We start from the raw sequence: 22827 nt of genomic DNA, 5'->3' as shown, positions 1-22827 counted from the left end.
CCCAAGCTTCTGGGTGCCGGCAAGGTCTCGCTAGCCCTGGAAGAGCCCCGCGACGTTGCGTGGCTCTCCCAGGGCTAGCGAAGCGCCGCGCTAATCCCGAAGCTTGGGGCTTCGGGATTAGCGCTCCGCTCAGCCTGCTTCCCGGAGCGCCAGGCGCCCTGAAAGCAGAGCTCCAGGCGCTTCGGGAACACATCCGCAGCATGGGGAGCCTTGCAGGAATTCCCCACAGGGCTCCCCACGCTGCGGATAGCAGCCTGCTGCCTGGCGGGTGGGGCGCCCTGAAGCAGGGCGCCCCTCGCGCCAGGCATACATCCGCAGAGTGGGGAGCCTTGCAGGAGTTCCCGACAAGGCTCCCCACGCTGCGGATAGCAGCCTGCTGCCTGGCGGGTGGGGCGCCCTGAAGCAGAGCGCCCCTCGCGCCAGGCAGACATCCGCAGAGTGGGGAGGCTTGCAGGAGTTCCCGACAAGGCTCCCCACGCTGTGGATAGCAGCCTGCTGCCTGGCGGGTGGGGCGCCCTGAAGCAGAGCGCCCCTCGCGCCAGGCAGACATCCGCAGAGTGGGGAGGCTTGCAGGAGTTCCCGACAAGGCTCCCCACGCTGCGGATAGCAGCCTGCTGCCTGGCGGGTGGGGCGCCCTGAAGCAGAGCGCCCCTCGCGCCAGGCAGACATCCGCAGAGTGGGGAACCTTGCAGGAGTTCCTGACAAGGCTCCCCACGCTGCGGATAGCAGCCTGCTGCCTGGCAGGTGGGGCGCCCTGAAGCAGAGCGCCCCTCGCGCCAGGCAGACATCCGCAGAGTGGGGAGGCTTGCAGGAGTTCCCGACAAGACTCCCCACGCTGCGGATAGCAGCCTGCTGCCTGGCGGGTGGGGCGCCCTGAAGCAGAGCTCCCCGCCCACCAGACAGACATCGGCCAGCCCCACAAGCTTGGGGGACAGCAGGGAGGCGCAGCGCCACTATCCCGCTGTTCCTCGACCTGGTTCGGTTTCCCTGACCTGCTTTTGGGGGGGAAATAAAGGGGAAAATTTTTTCCTTTATTTCCCCCCCAAAAAACTAGGTGCGTCCTATGGTCCGGTGCGTCCAATCGTGCGAAAAATACGGTACTTACTCACAGGTAGATGCAGCCAAAAAAGCGGGGAAGAGTGGGTAAACCCAGAGGATGCACTATACCTTACAGGAAATAGTTATCTCTGCCCCGAGCTTGCGGGGCTGGCGGCGGGGAGAAGCAGGCTTCTCCCCGCCGCCAGCCTCCAAAGGACGTCGGGAGCTGGCGGCGGGGCTCTCCTTTTCAGCGAAAGCCTGCATTCGCCCCATAGGACGCACACACATTTCCCCTTCATTTTTGGAGGGGAAAAAGTGCATCCTATAGGGCGAAAAATACGGTATCTACTTGCACTGGCGTGCTTTCGAACTGCTAGGTTGGCAGGAGCTGGGACAGATCAACAGGAGCTCACACTGTCACGCAGATCAAACTGCTGAACCGCTTCTGATCGGCAAGCCCAAGAGGCTCAGTGGTTTAGACCACAGCACCACCCACGTCACGAGTCTGCTCCTTGGACAAGGCAGCATGGATTTTGCACTGCCAAAAACCAGAGGTGTAATGCAAGCACTGGGAACTGCATCTGACAACAAGAAGAAAAAAGTTCCTCACCCATCTTGCAAAGGTAACATAGTCTCTCATCCTCCCTAGGAAATTTACTTTAATTAGCGCCACCCATGTCCCAGTTTGTATCTAAGGTCCTTTGGGAAGAGAAGGCAGACTGCAAGGTAAGGAGGATTCTGTTTGCTCCATCTACTGATATGAAAATAAAAGCAGGGATAGGGAGCCTGCAGTCTTCCTGTTGGATTAGTTTTCATCTTTCCTCACTACTGACCATGCTGGCTGGGGCTGATGGAAGTTGGGAGTCCAACAGCCTCTGGTGGGTCTCAAGTTCCCCACTCCACCCCTTTTAAAGCCAATTCTGTGCATGTTCAGGGGGTACTATGCACCTTTTGCTGCTCTCCCTTAGGTAGCAAAGCATCTTGAGTCGGCCCTGTAAAGGTGGGAGGACTGCTTGGCTGAAAACCAGAGCACCATTCATGTAATTGGAGAAGTGGATAGCAGTTATTGCCCACTCCCAGTTTTACGACCAAGTGGTAACATTCATTTTTATTTTTTCAGTTAAATATGCAATATTTTATCCTGTGTAGGAAGGTTTCAGGATTGCAATTTTTCTGAAAGACACAGTAGGTTGTATCCAGATTACATTATCTGAAATGGATGGGACAAGTTAGGAATGACCGGGGCTTTCTCTGTGCCATGCATTTAAAACTCTACTATGCCACCAAAAATTGTTGCTTCCCTCCAAGTGTCCTGGGAACTTGTTTAGGGTCCTGTGAGTTGTTGGGAGACCCCCTATTCCCCTCACAGAGTGGTTAATCAAACAATCCCTCTTCCCACGGAACTATGGGAATTCTAGTTCCACAAGGGGAATAGGGGTGTCCTAACAACTCTCAGCATCTAAAGAGGATAAAATGGTATAGGTAAAGGGACCCCTGACCATTAGGTCCAGTCGTGGCCGACTCTGGGGTTGCGGCGCTCATCTCGCTTTATTGGCCGAGGGAGCCGGTGTACAGCTTCCGGGTCATGTGGCCAGCATGACTAAGCCGCTTCTGGCGAACCAGAGCAGTGCACGGAAACGCTGTTTACCTTCCCGTCGGAGTGGTACCTATTTATCTACTTGCACTTTGACGTGCTTTCGAACTGCTAGGTTGGCAGGAGCTGGGACAGAGCAACGGGAGCTCACCCCGTCATGGGGATTCGAACCGCCGACCTTCTGATCGGCAAGCCTTAGGCTCTGTGGTTTAACCCACAGTGCACCCGTATAGCGGTGCTTTAAATATATGGTGCGGATGTGGCCCAAGGGACTTCAATGGGGACTAACTTAAGTCTTTCTCCAATACGATGTTCCAAAGCAACACACCGGCTAGGTGCTAAATGAGAGGAAAGATCCTTCTTTCATCCACTTGAGCAATGAAGCATACATTAAAAAGGTATTCAGATTTAATGCAAGAAGTTAGTCAAGAAACACCAACATTTAAGGGTGACCTCTGAAGCAGTCTGCTTTCTTAAGCCAATTAGTTATAATATATTTGGTCATTATGAAGTAATTTTGATGATCTAGAAGGGACTATAAAAGCTGACATTAATTCATAGGAAGAGAGGGCTTTGGCTACAATGGCTACACACTTCTAATCAATGATCTAAACTAGTTTTACGTTCAGTGGAGTATCTTTAATCTCAATTACTGCTTGGTTTCATAATGCACACATCACAGACTCAAGGGCTACTGCAGTTTCGTATCCCCCAAGCATTACATCCAAAGGGAAATGTTTTTGGGGGGTTCTGACTGATGAGAGTTTGTCTTTCACTATGGAGAAAGGGAGAAACCTGCCCACAGGCACTGCTCACGAGCGGTCATTATAGAATTAGCAAGATTTGTCCACCTATGCTTTGGTGGAATGGAAAACTGCTTATGAAAGTGAAGCAAAATTCCAAGTACAGGCAACATGCACAAGATGTTTGCTGGTGCTTCAGACTGGCACTGAGATTTGCCAGTTTCATTACAACACTTCAATATACAGTTGTACCTTGGAAGCCGAATGCCTCGCCAGTTGAACGTTTTGGCTCCCAAACTCTGCAAACTCGGAAGTGAGTGTTCCGGTTTGCAAACGTTCTTTGAAACCTGAATGTTCGACGTGACTTCCACAGCTTCAGATTGGCTGCAGGACTTTCCTACAGCCAATCGGAAGTTGCGCCTTGGTTTCCAAATGTCTTGGAAGTCGAATGGACTTCCAGAATGGATTCCTTTTGACTTCTGAGATACTGCTGTACAAGGCCACACCTACCTTTGCATACTGGTGGGCGGACACCCTGCACTCTTTGGAATCACCTGAAATTCCACTTGTTTATTATATGTAATGGCACGGTTCAGGCATCAGGGCCAAGCCACGGTTTAGTTGCTATGAATAAGCTTTATGCTTGCATGTTCCTTCTCCTTCCTTCCCTCCTTTCATCCAGTTCACTCGCTTATTTCCTGGATTGAGCAAACCACAGTTTGTGGCAATGGCCAAATCGGACAAACTTTGGTTTGGGCAACCCTGAATTCGAATCCCATTTCAAACCGTGGCTTCCAATACTGGTTCAAAACCATACAGGACGTAAGTGAGCAAATTAAACTAGGCAAGGGAAGGGAACCCATGAGCCTGAAGCTCAAAGACCACAGTCAAAACAGGGCCGTTATATCTGCACTGGGACTGTGTTTAAGTCCTGAATGTCTGTTAGCCACAATGCAACCTAGAAACTAAACTTCTTAAACTGGGTGTGTGAATGCAAGGTTCTAAATTCATACTTTATTAGAATACCTTACTTCTTTCTTTCAAAGTCTCCATATTGGAGAACAGCAGCAGAAGTGCTCTTCTCCAAATAAATTATACAAGACCCTAAAAATAGCTACATAACCTCAACTGTGTTAAGATTTATGTAACTTCTTAATGTGGGGGCAGAGAGGGATGGAAGCATGAGAAATCATTCCATTGAAGCAATTTCCTGTGATATAATTCAGTTCCATAAAAAGATTATGAGATTATGGCTCTGAAAGCTAAAACCTGTATTTACAAAAGTAGCAATTTGTATCTCAAAAATGAGATTTATAAATCTTTATATGTATGTGAGAGTGAGAGAGAGAGATGTGTGTTTAAATGGAAAACATTTATACACAATACGGAAGAAGTATATTGGAAAAACCTGGTTTTGGAGGAATCTCATGCCTAAACCCTAGCTACAAGACATAGCCAGCTGTCCACTACCACAAACTCCAGCTATCTGCATGGTCACTCACTGCCCTGATTTTTGCCTTTTGGGTGGGGACTTCCTAATATTGCATTAGTATGAGATGCTGGCATGGTCATCGTAGAAACACAGGAGGTTATCATCAAAGAAACACAGGAAGTCAGACCACTGGTCTATGTAGCTCAGTAGCACCCCAGAGTTTCCAACAGGGGTCTTTTCCAGCCCTACCTGGTTTGCCAGAGACCAGAGACTTTTGGCATGCAAAGGTTATGTCCTACCACTGAGCCATATATATATACTGAGCCCTATGCCCAAATAAGATTCTGGCTCCAAAGGTTCAGTCTCACAGCAGGTTAGTACTTGCATCTGATTTCTATCACACGCAGCCTCTATAGATCCTGGCCGTAGTATACGGTCTTGCAAACCAGTTTGTTCTAAGATGATGTGCCAATACATTTTATCCCATAGGCTTGTTTTACAACTGAGCAGTAAGAGGAAGAAAAATTGTACTTTGTGCTCAGTGTCTATTTTTACAGGTGGTACACACTTTTTTGTGTGCAAGTTTTAGATCTAGTGAATATGATGATTAACCCAAGTAGAATAAAAAAACAAATAAATAAAGAGATGTTCACGTTACATGTTATTTTGCAAACTGTATTGTTCTGCCCCTTTGGTTTGTTCTCCCCCTGTGATTTACCATGCTGATGTAGCCTTGACCAAGTTTCTTTCTATTCTGCAAATTCAGGATTTGCTTGTACATTTGTCATTTTCCTTGCTGTCTCTGTTATTTAGTATTTATTATTCTCGTATGGTTCCCAAGTATTTCATCCTTCATTAATCTAACAAGTTTCGTTTACAATGCCAGTATCTTTTTTTTCCTTTCCTATGTGCATGACAAATTGATGAAGGATGCTGCTCAGTACTTTTATTTATTTATTTTAACAACAACAACAACAAAAATGCAGCTTAACATTAAAATACTAAGGCAGTGGGCAAAAAGGGGGTGGTGGAAATAATGTGGTTACTGGTGGGAGGTGGAGAGAATGGGGAGGACACTGTGGCTCAATGGGGCAGGGCATCTAGCTCCTCCTCCTTTGTGGGAAAGGAAGCCAACACAGGCTAATTTAATTTCATATATATGCTCACGGGGTTTGAACTGGTGGTGATGGACTAGGAACAAGACCTTGGCTTTGTAGCAGATGTTGACCCAGTGTGTTGAAGCAGTGGAAAAGGCAAAGTCCATGCTAGGGAGGATCATTAGGAAAGGAACCGGAAACGAAACTGCCAGTATCACAATGCTGTTATACAGATCTATGGTGCCAAAGCATCTAGGATACTGTTGACAGTCCTTGTCACGCTCACCTCAAAAAGAATATTGTAGAGTCAGGAAAGGGTTAAGAAAGGGGCAATGCTCAATGGGAAGGAGCAATTCCCCTATGAGGAAAGGTTGCAGTGTTTGGGACTTTTTCGTTTAGGGGAAAAATTCGGGTAAGAGGGGATGTGGAAATTTGTTGTTGTTTAGTCATTTAGTCGTGTCTGACTCTTCGTGACCCCCTGGACCAGAGCACGCCAGGCACTCCTGTCTTCCACTGCCTCCTGCAGTTTGGTCAGACTCATGTTTGTAGCTGTGAGAACACTGTCCAACCATCTTGTCCTCTGTCTTCCCCTTCTCCTTGTGCCCTCAATCTTTCCCAACATCAGGGTCTTTTCCAGGGAGTCTTCTCTTCTCATAAGGTGGCCAAAGTATTGGAGCCTCAGCTTCACAATGTGGAAATAGAGGGCTTTTAAAGAAGGTTGGACAAATTAATGGAAGGGAGGGTTCTATTGAAGGCTACTAGCCATGGGGGTGGCGCTGTGGGTTAAAGCATAGAGCCTAGGACTTGCCGATCAGAAGGTCAGCAGTTTGAATCCTCGTGACGGGGTGAGCTCCCGTTGCTCTGTCCCAGCTCCTGCCAACCTAGCAGTTTGAAAGCACATCAAAGTGCAAGTAGATAAATAGGTACCACTCCGGCGGGAAGGTAAACGGCATTTCCGTGTGCTGCTCTGGTTCGCCAGAAGTGGCTTAGTCATGCTGGCCACATGGCCCGGAAGTTGTATGCCGGCTCCCTCGGCCAGTAAAGTGAGATGAGCACCGCAACCCCAGAGTTGGCCATGACTGGACCTAATAATCAGGGGTCCCTTTACCTAGCCATGGGGGCTATGCTCTGCCTCCACCATTACAGGTAATAATGCTTCTGAATACCAGTTGCTGAAAAAACACAGGAAGAGTTTATTGGGTCCTGCTTGCGGGTTTCCCATAGGCATATGTTTGGCCACTATGAGAACAGGATGCTCGACTAGATGAGCCATTGGCCCAAACCAGCAGCTTTGCTTATGCAAGGAGGCAGCAGGATTGTGCCCACCCCCTCTAGGCCAGCTCCTCCTCTTGCATAAGGCTTACAGGGTACAGTACAACAGGCATGGCGCTGCGGGGGAAATGAGGATCGGATGGTGACAAACGATCCTATGACAGGAGCCCTAAATTCATTGGGCTTTGCAACCGCTACATGTGGCATTTGGCATGTGAAGGCTCAGGAGTAATCAGGCAGAGGTGGGTGGGTGCAATCCTGCTGACCCATGAAGCACTGAGCATATGCACGTTAAATTTGTGAAGAGGACTCAATCTCTACCTCCTAACTAGGTGTTAATGGAGAAATCCGAGGGCTCCCTTGGACAAAAAACAAGGACACCAGCCAGGAATATCAGAGCAAAACAGCAGCCAGTAGGCTTGGTCTTTATTGAAGACTGTCGCGACAGGACTCCCACCTGCCACAAGGTGAAACAAGATGGAAGCCCCGTACAAAAGAGAACCCAAACTTTTATTAGCTGCTAATCCCCATGTTACACCCCCCAAACTACATCACTAATACATCATGGTTACATCATGAAAGGAGAGGTCTGGTGGCATCCTGGACACTGCCCCATTCCTCCCCTTGCCCTCCAAAACACCCATCAAATGGAACAAAAGAGATATTTCCCTGTTTCCCAGCCAAGTTAATCACACACTTTTGTCTTCATCTGGGTTTGTTATTTCTGGAATGGCTACCTGTCTGGCACTCAGGTATCAGGAAGTCAGTGATTATTACTCAGGCAAAGGGGCTGCTGAGTAGCTGAGCTCACATGTCTATATGAATTTCTGAAGTTTTCCCAGTGAGCCAGTACATAGATACATTTATCAGTGAATTGTTACATTTGGTATTGTGCAGCAGAGGCCCTTTGAATACAGTCATAGCTTGGGTTACAGACACTTCGGGATGTGTGATTTCGGGTTGCGCACCGCGTCAAACCCAGAAGTACTGGAATGGGTTACTTCTGGGTTTCGGCACTTGTGCATGCACAGAAGTGCCGAATCGCGACCTGCACGTGCGCAGACGTGGCGCTGAGGGTTGCGGACGTGCTTCCCGCACGGATCATGTTCGCAACCTGAGCGTCCACTGTAGATAGGAAGAAACTGTGATGAAGTGTTTTGTGGGGACAAATCACAAAAGTCACAAAAGCGATTGTGTTGATTTTGGTAGTGGGATGCATGTGCATGATATCTGCTGGAGGGGCAAATACCCCAACCTATACAGTTGTACCTCGGGTTAAGTACTTAATTTGTTCCGGAGGTCCGTTCTTAACCTGAAACTGTTCTTAACCTGAAGCACCACTTTAGCTAATGGGGCCTCCTGCTGCTGTTGTGCCGCCGGAGCCCGATTTCTGTTCTTATCCTGAAGCAAAGTTCTTAACCTGAAGCACTATTTCTGGGTTAGCAGAGTGTGTAACCTGAAGCGTATGTAACCTGAAGCGTATGTAACTTGAGGTACCACTGTACATAAATTCCTGCAACAAAGGAAATATGTAAACAGGTGCAAACGACAATGCTCTGCCGATTCAATTCTACCTTTTCCTAGGCGCCAGAAAAAAAAGGGAGAGGGAGAGGTGGATGGAGGGGGTGTTTTCTTTACGGCATTGGTTTTCCATTTAGGAGACAAATAGGAGGTTAGATGAAGGTCACAAACAGCACAGCAAAGCCAGCACAGCGAGCAATCCCATGAATAGTGTTACATATCCCAGCAGCTATGGCAGCAAAACATTTAGATAAGAGACTAATATAACCAGAGTTGAAAATTACCTGTATGCATTTTTGGAAACAGGTCGCGGGTCAAACTTAAAGAACAGAATGCACATGAGTAACTGAAGGGGAGAAGTTGTGCTTCTTCCGGAGAGGGTCAGTGAAGGGTCATACTGCAGCAGCCTGCAAATGAAACATATGCAATGAAGGACCAATCCGACTTGGAAATTCACAAAGAGACAGTCCTCGGTTCTCAGCTGGAGTTCAGAGTTCCCACTGTTCTCATTAGCAGTGCTCCTTTCTGAAATTAAGAGGGCTGCGGAGGTGCGTATTTTCCCCCGTCTTGGTGACTCATGTATAAGCATGCCTCTGAAAAGACGGGTCTTTGGCACTGCCTAGGTTTTAAATGGGAATTTAAAGTTCAGAGGAGGAAAGCTTGCAGACGGTTACTATTTTGGGGTGGGATGCAATCGCAGACAGGCAAATTGCGGTCACACAATTGTAGTTGACTGGGAGGTCTGGTGCAGGGGTCTGCAACCCGTGGCTCCGGAGCCGCATGTGGCTCTTTTACACCTTTGCCGTGGCTCCGGGGCGGATAATAGAGAGGGGAGGAGGCGCATTGTGCACCCCGACACTCCCCACTGTGGTGGGCACTGTACTGGCTGTGACGTCGCATGGGGGCGGTGCGTGCGTTAGTCACGCACCGTCCCGACGTCACCTTCCCGCCTGCCCACCCGCTACATTGTAAGGGGCACGTACGCTGGTCACTGCATTGAAAGGGGGCATGTACGCTGGTTACTGCATTGTAAGGGGCATGTACGCTGGTCACTGCATTGAAAGGGGGCATGTACGCTGGTCACTGCATTGAAAGGGGGCATGTACGCTGGTTACTGCATTGTAAGGGGCATGTACGCTGGTCACTGCATTGAAAGGGGGCATGTACGCTGGTCACTGTTTTGAAGGGGAGTGAAGAACACACACACACACAAAAAAAGGTAACTTGTTAATTTAACGTTTATTTCTATGAGGAGGAGTAATTCTGAGGGGTCAAACAAAGAAATAATAAAAAAGTGACAAAAAAGTTATTTTTATAATGACGAGTTTTGCGGCTCCCAGTTTTTTTTCCTTCGGAAATGGGTCCAAGTGGCTCTTTTTGTCTTAAAGGTTGCAGACCCCTGGTCTGGTGCAACAAACCTCCTTCCCCCCCAAAATTGGGCTTTTTTAAATAAGTGAGGGCAGGGCAAAATGCACCCAGAAGTAAGGCTTGCTTTGGTGCGACACCATCTAACCTCCTCGCAAACCTATCAGAACAAATGCTCAATAGGCATCCGCAATGTACTGATACACCTAAAAGCAACTAGAGGCAAAGGCTTGGTTTAGACCAGATTTCTCTAACCTGGTGCCTTCTGGTTCTTTCCAAAAACAGTTCCCATCATTCCTGGCCGTTGGCCATGCTGGCCAGAGGCTGATGGGAGTCGCAAGTCCAAAGCACGGGGAAAGCACCAGAATTGTGGAAGGCTGGTTTAGTTAATCATCCAAGTCGTATTTTGGAACCTTGTGTTCACGCACTCTTTTGTCCACTGGCATGTTCCAAATCTCTCCCCCTTTTCTAATTTTGTTCAAGCCATAGTTTACTTCCAAACCAAAACGGAAAACTCAGATCAAGTCATGGTTTCCAATTCTGCCCTAGAGAAAAAGGACAGCCTGCCCGATTCAAGCGTCTTGACAAACTGTATCTCTTGAAACTATGAAGAATGGGAGCAAATCACCTTGTGCAAAGAGGAATGGGAGCCTGAGGTTCGTTCTGGCTCCTCCGAACCATGGAGGACCAGGCAGCTGTACCAGTTGGGTATGATGGGAGTTGTAGTCTAAAACCCCAGACTGTGGAATGCTCTCCCCCAGAGAGGCTTGTCTGGCACCATCACTACATGTTTTTAGACGCCAGGGTAAAACATTCCTCTACGACCTGTGAAAGTATGGGGGACTATTATGATGATGATTATTATTTTACTATTAGGCTGTCTGCCATTATGTTTTTTATTATGTTTCTCTCACTGATGTTCCGTAATGTGTTTTCTTAATGTTGTACAATGCCCAGGGATCTTCTGATAAAGAGTGGTATATAAATTGAATAAATAAACAAAACATGTGGATGACATCAGGTTGATGAAACATAGGGGTATGTGAGAGCACAAGAGGAGGAGGCCATAGCTCAGTGGTAAGGGACACGCTTTGCATACAGACAAACTATATAGGTTCAACACCTGGCATTTCCATTTTAAGAGGATAAGATATAAGACAGTGGTTGCCAATGTGCCATCTGGAGGCCCAATGATGCCCTTGAGGTCTTCCTCACCTGCGAAGCTTTTGTGCCCCTCCACCAACCTGTTACCTTTTTCTCCCTTGAGAAGCACACAGAATGACCCAGGACTAATAATAATAATAATAATAATAATAATAATAATAATAATATCTTTATTGTCATTGTACAACCTGTGTACAATGAAATTAAACGAGCCTCACTCCCCACCCCCAACACTCAATCTCTTATCAAACAACATACCACCTTGCAAGTCAATTTCGCTATGCTATTTTCCGTTCAACAGCCTAACAGCCCACGGACAGAAGCTATTTTTTAGCCTGTTGGTACAGCTGATTATACTTCTATATCTCCTGCCCGAGGGTAGAAGATTAAAGAGGTGATGGCCAGGGTGTGAGTCATCGCTGAGCATTTTTCTCACTCTCCTAAAGCAACAATCCCAAGGGACAGCCCATGATATCATGTGCTGTATTCACTACCCTCTGTAGAGACTTTCTGTCCATGGCTGTCAGGCCAGCATACCACACTGTGATACAATATGAAAGGACACTTTCTATTGTGGACTGGTAAAAGGTTGTTGTTTAACATTATTCTTTCGCAAGACCCTGAGGAAATGGAGTCTCTGTTGGGCCTTTCTGACCACCTGAGTTATGTGGAAAATGACTGTTGTTGGAAAAAAATTTCAAGATATGATATTGAGATGTACAAGTTTTGATGGACTTACTGAACGAAAGGTATTGTTCCTGTACTCAAGAGTCGATGCCAGGCCAAGACAGAAGGAAGAAGCCTCCGCCAAAGAAGAAGATTGGCAAAATAAACTTTTGAACTACACAGGATAAATTAGATAATTTGAAACCTAAGAAAGAAAGGACTTCGAATTTTAAAAAGGGGGTAAATTTTTAATGCATATCCTTTGAGCTTTGTGTACAGATTTTTACACTAGTATAACTTTTTAATGTCACTTGTATTAAGATGAAGAAGGTTTAAAATTGGATCATGAAGAATACGTATAAGGTTTTATGGACATGCATGAACAAGTATTAAACAATCAAACCAAGAGGGGGAGGGGAGGGAAGTCAAGCAAAATTTACTTATGATTTTTTCCCTGTTTTTTATTTTACTTCAATTTTTTATTTTTTATTCTTTTATGCAATTTTGGAAAATTAATAAATTGTTATCAAAAAAAGAAAAAGGAAAAAAAAGAAGCACACGGAATCAAAGGAGGAAGTTACAAGAGTGACACTCTTTCTCACTTCCTCTTTCAGCTCTATGTGCTTGTCAAGACTCAGATCCAATCTAACATTTACCCAGATCCCTTGGTGTGTGTGTGTGTGTGTGTGAGAGAGAGAGAGAGAGAGTATGTGTGCATGTGTGTTTCTGCACTCTTTCTCTCACTTTCTTGAGGGGAGGGGGCAGTTTGATGAAGAGGAGGAGGGAAGTGAGGTGGTGGTGTCCACAACGCTTGCTCAAAAATCCAGATGTGTCCATGGGTATAAAAAGCTTGCCGACCCCTGCAATAAGGTGACGGGGAAGATCATCTCCCCAAGACCATGAATAATAATAATAATAATAATAATAATAATAATAATTTATTATTTATACCCCGCCCATCTGGCTGAGTTTCCCCAGCCACTCTGGGCGGCTCCCAATCAGTGTTAAAAACAGTACAGCGTTACATATTAAAAACTTCCCTGAACAGGGCTGCCTTAAGATGTCTTCTGAATGTCAGGTAATTATTTATCTCTTTGACATCTGATGGGAGGGCGTTCCACAGGGCGGGCGCCACTACCGAGAAGGGCCTCTGCCTGGTTCCCTGTAACCTCACTTCCCGCAATGAGGGAACCGCCAGAAGGCCCTCGGTGTTGGATCTCAGTGTCCGGGCTGAACGATGGGGGTGGAGACGCTCCTTCAGGTATACAGGACCGAGGCCGTTTAGGGCTTTAAAGGTCAGCACCAACACTTTGAATCGTGCTCGGAAACGTACTGGGAGCCAATGCAGATCTCTCAGAACTGGTGTTATGTGGTCCTGGCGGCCACTCCCAGTCACCAGTCTAGCTGCCGCATTCTGGATTAATTGCAGTTTCCGGGTCACCTTCAAAGGTAGCCCCACGTAGAGCGTGTTGCAGTAGTCCAAGCGTGAGATAACTAGAGCATGCACCACTCTGGCGAGACAGTTCGCGGGCAGGTAGGGTCTTAGCCTGTGTACCAGGTGGAGCTGGTAGACAGCTGCCGTGCACACAGAGTTAACCTGCGCATCCATGGACAGCTGTGAGTCCAAAATGACTCCCAGGCTGCACACCTGGTCCTTCAGGGGCACAGTTACCCCATTCAAGACCAGGGAATCCCCCACACCAACCTGCTCCCTGTCCCCCAAAAACAGTACTTCTGTCTTGTCAGGATTCAACCTGCTGCAAGCAAGGGAAAGGAGACAAAGGGAAAAGAGACAGAAGAACTGCTGCTGCAAGGGAAAGGAGACAAAATATGGGGCTTAATGGACAAATCGTCTGACCTGGTTTAAGGCAGCATGGTACTTGCTTCGTGTGCATTTCCTAACACAAAATCCCTACATTTGCAGCCTGCTTAAAGATTTCAGTCACATTTGGATGGCTCGAAAAACATTCTTTTACCTTTTCAAATATTTTCTAGAAAGTCCCACTTTGGGGACCGTGTCTGGTAATGAAACCGCAATGTAGCCTTACTCCGTCCCCCCCACCCCGCACTGAAAACGGTGATTACAATGGCAGTAGCTGAACTCCCAAATGTTTCACTGCTACAGACAGCCTGCATGTATTAAGGGTTTTCCAGAATGTGGAGATGGCGGTACAGCAGAAAGGCAGATCAATACCTGAACTCTATAACGGCGCTGAATAATTAACTTAACCTTGCCCCAGTGAGTGATGACCAAGGGGTTTTTATTGAAAACAAATTAAATTATTTTTTATGAGCCCAGGAACATTGTTCAAGATAAAGTGATCTTTTCTCATTTCCACGCTACGCTCTGCTTCTAATTCAAGCCCTACATTTCACAGTACCTCGCCAAACCCTCCCACAATATCCCACATTCTTAATTCCAACAGAAGGAAGCCATTTTCTGCAGCATTTCACACTGGGTTTTTTCCTCCCTTCCTTTTTTGCTCTTTACCACTAAAAACAGAGTTGCATGTGCAGTGTTCATATGAAATCTTAAAACTAATTCAAGCCTGCCAAACCAGCCACAGATCAGCTCAATACTGACAGAAGTCCACTACCCACTGTCAAGGTTCCATAATGTTCAGTTGCCAAAAATTTGATTTTGTTCAACAATATTTAGGTAAAGGTAAAGGTACCCCTGCCCGTACGGGCCAGTCTTGACAGACTCTAGGGTTGTACGCCCATCTCACTCAAGAGGCCGGGGGCCAGCGCTGTCCGGAGACACTTGCGGGTCACGTGGCCAGCGTGACAACGCTGCTCTGGACAGCCAGAGCTGCACACGGAAACGCCGTTTACCTTCCCGCTAGTAAGCGGTCCCTATTTACCTACTTGCACCCGGGAGTACTTTCGAACTGCTAGGTTGGCAGGCGCTATGACCGAGCAACGGGAGCGCACCCCGCCGCGGGGATTCGAACCGCCGACCTTTTGATCAGCAAGCCCTAGGCGCTGAGGCTTTTACCCACAGCGCCACCCGCGTCCCCAACAATATTTACATACCGCTTAATCAAGAAAAACCTCTAAGGAGGTTTACATAAAACAAAACATTCGTTTGAAAAATGACAATACAGTCGTACCTTGAATCCTGAACGCCTTATGAGTTGAACATTTTGGCTCCCAAATGCTGCAAACCCGGAAGTGAGTGTTCCGGTTTGTGAATGTTCTTTGGAACCCGAACGGCCGACACAGCTTCTGATCGGCTGCAGGAGCTCCTGCAGCCAATTGTAAGCCACACCTTGGTTTCTGAACGTTTTGGAAGTCGAACGGACTTCCGGAACAGATTCCGTTCGACTTCCGAGTTACCACTGTACAGTGGTACCTCAGGTTACATACGCTTCAGGTTACAGACTCCGCTAACCCAGAAATAGTGCTTCAGGTTAAGAACTTTGCTTCAGGATGAGAACAGAAATCGGGCTGCGGCGGTGCGGCAGCAGCAGCAGCAGGAGGCCCCATTAGCTAAAGTGGTGCTTCAGGTTAAGAACAGTTTCAGGTTAAGTACGGACCTCTGGAACGAATTAAGTACTTAACCTGAGGTACCACTGTAAAACCAAACACTCAAAACAAAACATAAAAAATATATGCGGCGGCAGCAGGAGGCCCCATTAGCTAAAGTGGTGCTTCAGGTTAAGAACAGTTTCAGGTTAAGTACGGACCTCCGGAACGAATTAAGTACTTAACCTGAGGTACCACTGTAAAACCAAACACTGAAAACAAAACATAAAAAATATATGAAGTCAGCTGCCCTCTGCCATATTTCTAATTTAGTCATTATTGGGCCACCAAAATGATCAAGGGGATTGGAACAGCTCCTCTACGAGGAAAGGCTGCAACATTTGGGACTTTTAGGTTTACATAAAAGGTGAGCGAGAGGTGCTATGATGGAAGTTATAAAATTATGCACGGCGTGGGGGAAGAGAAAATATTTCTCCCTCTCTCATGAGACTGGTACTCAAGAAAAACATCCAATGGGGCTGAATGTTGGAAGATCCAGGACAGATAAAAGAAAGCACTTCTTCAGGCAGCAGATACTTAAAGTATGAAACTAAAGGACTGTAATGGCATCCAACTAGGATAGCTTTAGGGGAGGGTTAGACAAATTGATGAAGAATAAGGCTATCAAAAAATGAAGATCATGGCCACTGGTCCCATCACCTCCTGGCAAATAGAAGGGGAAGAAATGGAGGCAGTGAGAGATTTTACTTTCTTGGGCTCCATGATCACTGCAGATGGTGACAGCAGCCATGAAATTAAAAGACGCCTGCTTCTTGGGAGAAAAGCAATGACAAACCTAGACAGCATCTTAAAAAGCAGAGACATCACCTTGCCAACAAAGGTCCATATAGTTTAAGCTATGGTTTTCCCAGTTGTGATGTATGGAAGTGAGAGCTGGACCATAAAGAAGGCTGATTGCCAAAGAATTGGTGCTTTTGAATTATGGTGCTGGAGGAGACTCTTGAGAGTCCAATGGACTGCAAGAAGATCAACCCTATCCATTCTCAAGGAAATCAGCCCTGAGTGCTCACTGGAAGGACAGATCGTGAAGCTGAGGCTCCAATACTTTGGCCACCTCATGAGAAGAGAAGACTCCCTGGAAAAGACCCTGATGTTGGGAAAGATAGAGGGCACAAGAAGAAGGGGACGACAGAGGACGAGATGGTTGGACAGTGTTCTCGAAGCTACCAGCATGAGTTTGACCAAACTGCGGGAGGCAGTGGAAGACAGGAATGCCTGGCGTGCTCTGGTCCATGGGGTCACGAAGAGTCAGACACGACTAAACAACAACAACTCCCTGCTTCAGGTCCCAAGTTCTATCTATCCCCAGCAGCTCCAGGCATGGCTGGGAGATACCCTTGTCTGAAATCCTGGAAAGCAGCTGCCAGTCAGTGTAGACAATACTAGGTGGACCAACAGTCTGACTCTCTATAAGGCAGCTTTCAGTGCGGCTCGGCTACACCTTGAGATGCCATCATCCTTCCTTAATATTTAAGAGATGCTGCTATCTGTCCAAAGTAAAACATTTCATCGTACAAATCAAAAGTAACAAAGCAATCTTTTGGGGGGGAGGGCCTTCTTGGTAGTGGCGCCCGCCCTGTGGAACGCCCTCTCGTCAGATGTCAGGGAAATAAACAACTATCTGACTTTTAGAAGACATCTGAAGGCAGCCCTATTTTAGGGAAGTTTTTAATGTTTGAAGTTTTATTCTGATTTTAATGCTCTATTGAAAGCTGCCCAGAGTGGCTAGAGAAACCCAGCCAGATGGGCGGGGTATAAATAATAAACTATTTTTCTTCTTTGTCATCTTCTGTTGTGAACATTCTCCGCAGCACAACCTACCCAGGACTCATGGATGACAGTTCATGCATTTCTATTCTTCTGTTTAATCATCCAGTATATTGCTTCACTTTGCATTGCAACTTGTAAACAAATAATGAAATATTTTCTGCCATTAAAAATCATAAAACCATGAAGTCATTTGCTACAGAGGATGTGAGAAATCATTAATAATAATAATAATAATAATAATAATACAGTGGTGCCTCCCAAGACGAAATTAATTTGTTCCGCGAGTTTTTTCGTCTTGCGATTTTTTCGTCTTGCGAAGCACGGTTTCGGAAAAGTTTTGGAAAAGCTTCAAAAATCACCAAAGTCTTCAAAAACCTCAAAAAAGGCTACCACACCGCGTGCTATGAGTTGCTCCTCGAAGTCAAGTCGCAACTGTATTAACGGTTTTAAGAAAAAGGAAACAAACTTGCAAGACGTTTTCGTCTTGCGAAGCAACTCAAAAAACCAAAAACCCTTTTGTCTTGCGAGTTTTTTGTCTTGTGAGGCATTCGTCTTGCGAGGTACCACTGTAATAATAAACACAGGCTGGAAGTCTTGAGGCACTTTGCGAGAAAGTTCTCCTTTTTTGCCACTTTTAACAGCAAAAGGCACTTCTGGGCCTTGCTTCTGCCAAAATGCAGCAGATAACAAGCATCTGCAAACTACTGCCCTCTACTGTCAAGTGCCACAATTTCCTTTATCAAACGGCCTTTGAGAATACGCTGGGGAGCCATGAAGCAGAAATGCTCAACTGCTGGGTAAGGCGGTGTCAGTGTGAAAACTAAAGAGGACCTTGTTCTCTTGCTAATTGATATGTTCCAACGGAAGACAACAGTCAATGAAGCAGCCTGTTCTTTCCTACTAGAAACAAAAGAATCCTCATCAGAGGCGGATTTAGGGGAGAGCAACCAGTGTGGAGCTCTGGGGTGCCGAAAATATGATTTACAACGCAGCGTGAGAGGCGGAGGGGCACCGAATTTTGGCATCACACAGGGCACTGCTGAAATTTGAGCCCCCAATATCAGCCACTGTCCCCATTTACATGGGAGACTTGCTGGTCTCAAGGCAGAAACTGAGCCACATCATTGGTCCATTTAGTTCAGTATTTCTACACTGATTTGCAGCGGTTTTCCAGGATTTCGGGTAGGCAGCCTTTTCCAGCCCTACCTGGAAATATACTGGGAATTTAACCCAGGTATATCTAGATGAAAAGCAGGTGCTGTACCACTGAGCTATGGCCACATCAGACCTACAACTCAATGGCTGAAATGCTGGACCTGAAGCATTTACCCCCCCCCCCAAAGCACTTAACTTGATCTTAGCCAATAGCTATTATTTCACAAAAAGTATCAGCTGACTCTTTAATACAGTAGAGACTTGTACTAAAGTTGAACAGAAGCTCCTCGGGCAGTTCATAAAATCAGCATAAATATCACATCATAGTAATTGGATATAGCAAATTTAAAAAACAACTAAGGACAGACAGGTCAGGAACTGCTCAGCTACTGGTAAGTCTGAAATCTGAACATCAGCATTCTAATCGGCTGAAAGCCATCTTGGGGCAAGGGGGAAGGTATTTCTTTGCAAGTCTAAAAGCTGAGTTTCTTTGGGCAAGTGCCACTTGCGAGAAGGTGCTGGATCTCAGATTCACCTGCTGTGCCTTAAATGGAACAAGTTTCCCTTGAAAGATCTTAAGAGGCAAGAGAAGAGGCATTTTTTAAGTGAACACCAGAATCCTGAGGATGTTAGTTAGCGTTTTGCAAGTGACAGAGGCTGTGTACCCACAACCACTTAATCCGGCTTCATCATGCTCCCACCTCTGGTTTTAAGCTGAGGACACAACCCAGAGGAATCCTGTAGCTTCTTGAGAAATACTCCAGTCTGGTGCACTTTCCCTCAGATCAGCTTCCGTCTGATTTGAAAGAGCTGCAGTGAAGATGTGGCGTGTACACTGGACAGCCATTGGACATGCTCAGATGACAGCTTCGGTGAACTGGAGTTCGGCATGTGGAAACAAATCAGGTGATGGGCATTGTGTGAAGACATCTCTCTGGCCCCTCCCTGGTCCATGCAGCGATGGTAAGACTGCAATGTGCAACACAGCAGAGGGAAATGACCGTACAGTGGTACCCCACAAGACGAACGCCTCGCAAGACGGAAAACCCGCTAGACGAAAGGCAAAACGAATTTCCCTATGGGCTTGCTTCGCAAGACGAAAGCCCATAGGGAAATCTCCGGGACAGCGGGGAACTGCAGCGCGTCTTCCCCACTGTCCTCGGACCTCCTCCCGCCGCCCGGCTTTGGAACGAAGCTCCGAAGCCGGTTCGGAGCATCGTTCCGAAGCCGGGTGGGAACTCCTCCTCCCGCCGCCCGGCTTTGGAACGGGAACGCCTCCTCCCGCCGCCCGGCTTTGGAACGAAGTTCCGAAGCCGGGCGTCGGGGCGGGAACGCCTCCTCCCGCCGCCCGGCTTTGGAACGAAGCTATGAAGCCGGTTCGGAGCATCGTTCCGAAGCCGGGCGTCGGGGCGGGAACTCCTCCTCCCGCCACCCGGCTTTGGAACGATGCTCCGAAGCCGGGCGGCGGGCGGGGACACCTTCTCCCGCCGCCCGGCTTCGGATGGCTTTCCTGAAGACTTGGGGTGGGAGGAGGGTTTTCCTTCCCACCGCCAACATTCAGAATGCTGTTCTGAATGTTGGCGGTGGGGAGGAAAAACCCTCCTCCCACGCAAGCCCCGGGAACAGAGGGAAAGCGCTGCACGCCTTCCCCTCTGTTCACGTACCTGTCCTGAAGGCTTGCAGTGGGGAGAAAAGCCCTTCTCCGCACCGCCAGCCTGGCAAGCGGTTTCCCTAGGAACGCATTAATTGATTTTCAATGCATTCCTATGGGAAACCGTGCTTCGCAAGACGAAAAACTCGCAAGAAGAAAAAACTTGCGGAACGAATTAATTTCGTCTTGCGAGGCACCACTATATTTTTTGTTCTATAAGACTCACCTTTTCCCTCCTAAAAAGTAAGGGGAAATGTGTGTGCGTCTTATGGAGCGAATGCAGGCTGCGCGGCTATCCCAGAAGCCAGAACAGCAAGAGGGATTGCTGCTTTCACTGCTTTTGTTCTGGCTTTTGAGATTCAGAATATTTTTTTTCTTGTTTTCCTCCTCCAAAAACTAGGTGCGTCTTGTGGTCTGGTGCATCTTAATTAGCGAAAAATACGGTGCCTCGCCCTGTTTCAAGCCCCTAAATTGTAAATACTACACAAACAATACACACAGCACAGTATTAAATATCTGATGGTTTGCCGTGCTGAAAATGTGTTCATTGCATACCCCCAGCCGATGAATGACACAAGGCATGAAGCATTAAGAAAATATCTTAACAGAACGGCATTCTGCAATGTGAATACACATGGGTCTTGTTTTAGTGTTCCAAAATTAAGAACCATGGTTTCATCACTCTCACCCCTTGGAAGCCAGCCAAGGAAGCATCCATGACAAGTCATTCCCCCGCTTCTCTCCAAACTTCTATAAACATGCATCTCGAAAAGACATCAAAACAAAATTTACAATTCCAAAGCAAGTTACAGCCCTCTCTGGTTGAAGCATGGCATGCTGAGAGGTTAACATTTAACAGATTTCCAGAGAGATTAGCAACGTTGCAGCAAAAACAGCCAAAGAGTCTTGTGGCACCTTAAAGACAAATTTACTGTGGCACAAGTTTTTGCAGACTCAATTCCACTTAAAGAGACAAAATTTTCTTAATCATTCTACATATGTTAATTAGTTTACCAATGCCAGGCTACCTGTGATATCTATGACTGTTTCTTCAAAATGGTTCCTTGCCCCACTATAAATATTAGTAATACAATCATCTCAGCAATTATCACCCATCTGCTGATGTAAAGGTGGCTATTTAACACACATTTAAACTCTAATAATCACTGATTTCAGTATCTCCTGGCAATTCAACTTTCACCTTACAATTTTCTGCTGTGTATACCTGCCAACTAAGATTTGACCACATGCTTCTGTCAAAGGGGGGCTCGAGTCCACAAAAACTTACGCCACAACAAATTTGTTAGCCTACTTCCGTAAGACATCTTGATTAATTTTAGCAGGAAATTCCAGAGGCCTATATGGAACGCTCCCTCCCAACCCCAACCCCCCGCCCCAATCTCCCACCAAAGGAAGTGGATGTAACAAGTTTAAGGACAGATGTCAGATAACTATAAGCAGCAACAGCATTTCGTTGGGAACCCTGCCAGCAAATTAATTGGATTACTCAATCAAAAGAAACTGTTGACAGTTAATGGCTTGCAAAGACTCATGAGGGTTGCTTTACGGGAGATTTTCGTCTCCGTTTGCCGATTAAAATGCACTACTGAGTGGCGAAGTTTACTTCGGCAAGTAGAAGTTAATTTGGTTCCAGTATTAAAGCCAAAGCAGCTGTTTGCATCAAGCTGGTGCCTGCCGCAAGGCTCCGAGAAAAGCTGCTTGGCACAAACCGACCATCTCAAGAGCTCAAAACAAGAGCGAGACTCTTACTCCCTGCAAAGTTTGTACTGCTGGGATACCGGAGATTGCTTTTCAGCTTTTTGGTGCTGATGCTTTCATAACCACTGGTGGTGGATCATGCAAAAGATTCTCCTGGTGGGTGTTCTTAGACCTGGACAAACACCCTCCCCAACAACCGACGGCCCACTGGAGATCCTTTGGTGTTGGGGATCCTAGATAATTGCTAGCCAGGGTAAAAGCCAACCTTGTCAGGTAGCACTGTTTCCATCCCTACTATCCCCCAACCTGAGCTAGGGGAAAGTCAGATTGTTCTCTGGGTGTCCTTGGAGTTCACAAAGACAAGAGCCAAATAAACCACTCACTGTCTTTTGAGCCCCAAGTCGACGCTTTATTTGGCAGCACAGAACCAAGCAGCCAGGTATCAGATTCGGAGCCACACTTACTTCAAGAAGCCACACCAGGATAAATGCAACGCTTTAAGGAGGTTATAAATACAAGCATTTATAATAGAAGACAGTTAAGAAAAGGCTTAAAAGCATAGACATAGCTTTGGGAATTTGAGTGCGAAATAGAAAATAACAAAGCTAGCTTACCTCACCCTAATACAAACCATTAGAGTCGTGGACCCAGGGGCAGAGGCATCCTGTTTCACCACTCGAGGTGAAATAGGAAGTGCCATGCTGTCCTGCCGCTGCTTCTGCCACCACCGATCTGCTTCTGCCGCCACTGTGTGCCCTGCCATATCCACTGCTGGCAGAGAAGCTGTGCCACCCTTGGCGCCCATTTCAGGAAAGATTGTGCTGATTTGGGGGGGGGGAACTCTTGCACTCTGCAAAATCTGGTGCCAGCTTCTCTGTCAGAGGTGGCAGGGCATCCACGGGTGTGCCATCTGGGGCAGTGGCCTCACCCTGCCTAATGGCTGGATCAGCTCTGCACGGACCCCACCAACCCGCAAGCTACATACACCGGTGTATGTATACACCGGCTTTTTAAGTTTACCTTTTTTGCCCCCCCAAATCTTTCCCCCTTTCATTTAGTTAAATATTTGCACTGATTCAGTACTGTCCTGC

The 22827-nt window shown here is 46.9% G+C and overlaps 1 protein-coding gene across 5 annotated transcripts in view; it reads right to left on the bottom strand.

Moving 5' to 3' along the window:
- TANGO2 (transport and golgi organization 2 homolog) overlaps positions 1-22827 on the bottom strand; it is a 102661-nt gene that overhangs the window by 57259 nt on the left and 22575 nt on the right. For 3 of the 5 annotated variants that reach the window (XM_028708991.2, XM_028708992.2, XM_028708993.2), the window contains exon 2: positions 8982-9104. The exons of the other annotated variants lie outside the window; for them this stretch is intronic. In XM_028708991.2, coding sequence (XP_028564824.2) covers positions 8982-9104 — 123 coding nt within the window. The remainder of the gene's footprint in view (positions 1-8981; positions 9105-22827) is intronic. 5 annotated transcript variants of the gene reach the window in all.

The sequence above is a fragment of the Podarcis muralis genome, chromosome 16 (assembly GCF_964188315.1).
Source record: "Podarcis muralis chromosome 16, rPodMur119.hap1.1, whole genome shotgun sequence".
NCBI lineage: Eukaryota > Metazoa > Chordata > Lepidosauria > Squamata > Lacertidae > Podarcis > Podarcis muralis.
Note: the sequence above shows the minus strand (reverse complement) of the source record. Positions and strands in the feature narration are given on the sequence as shown.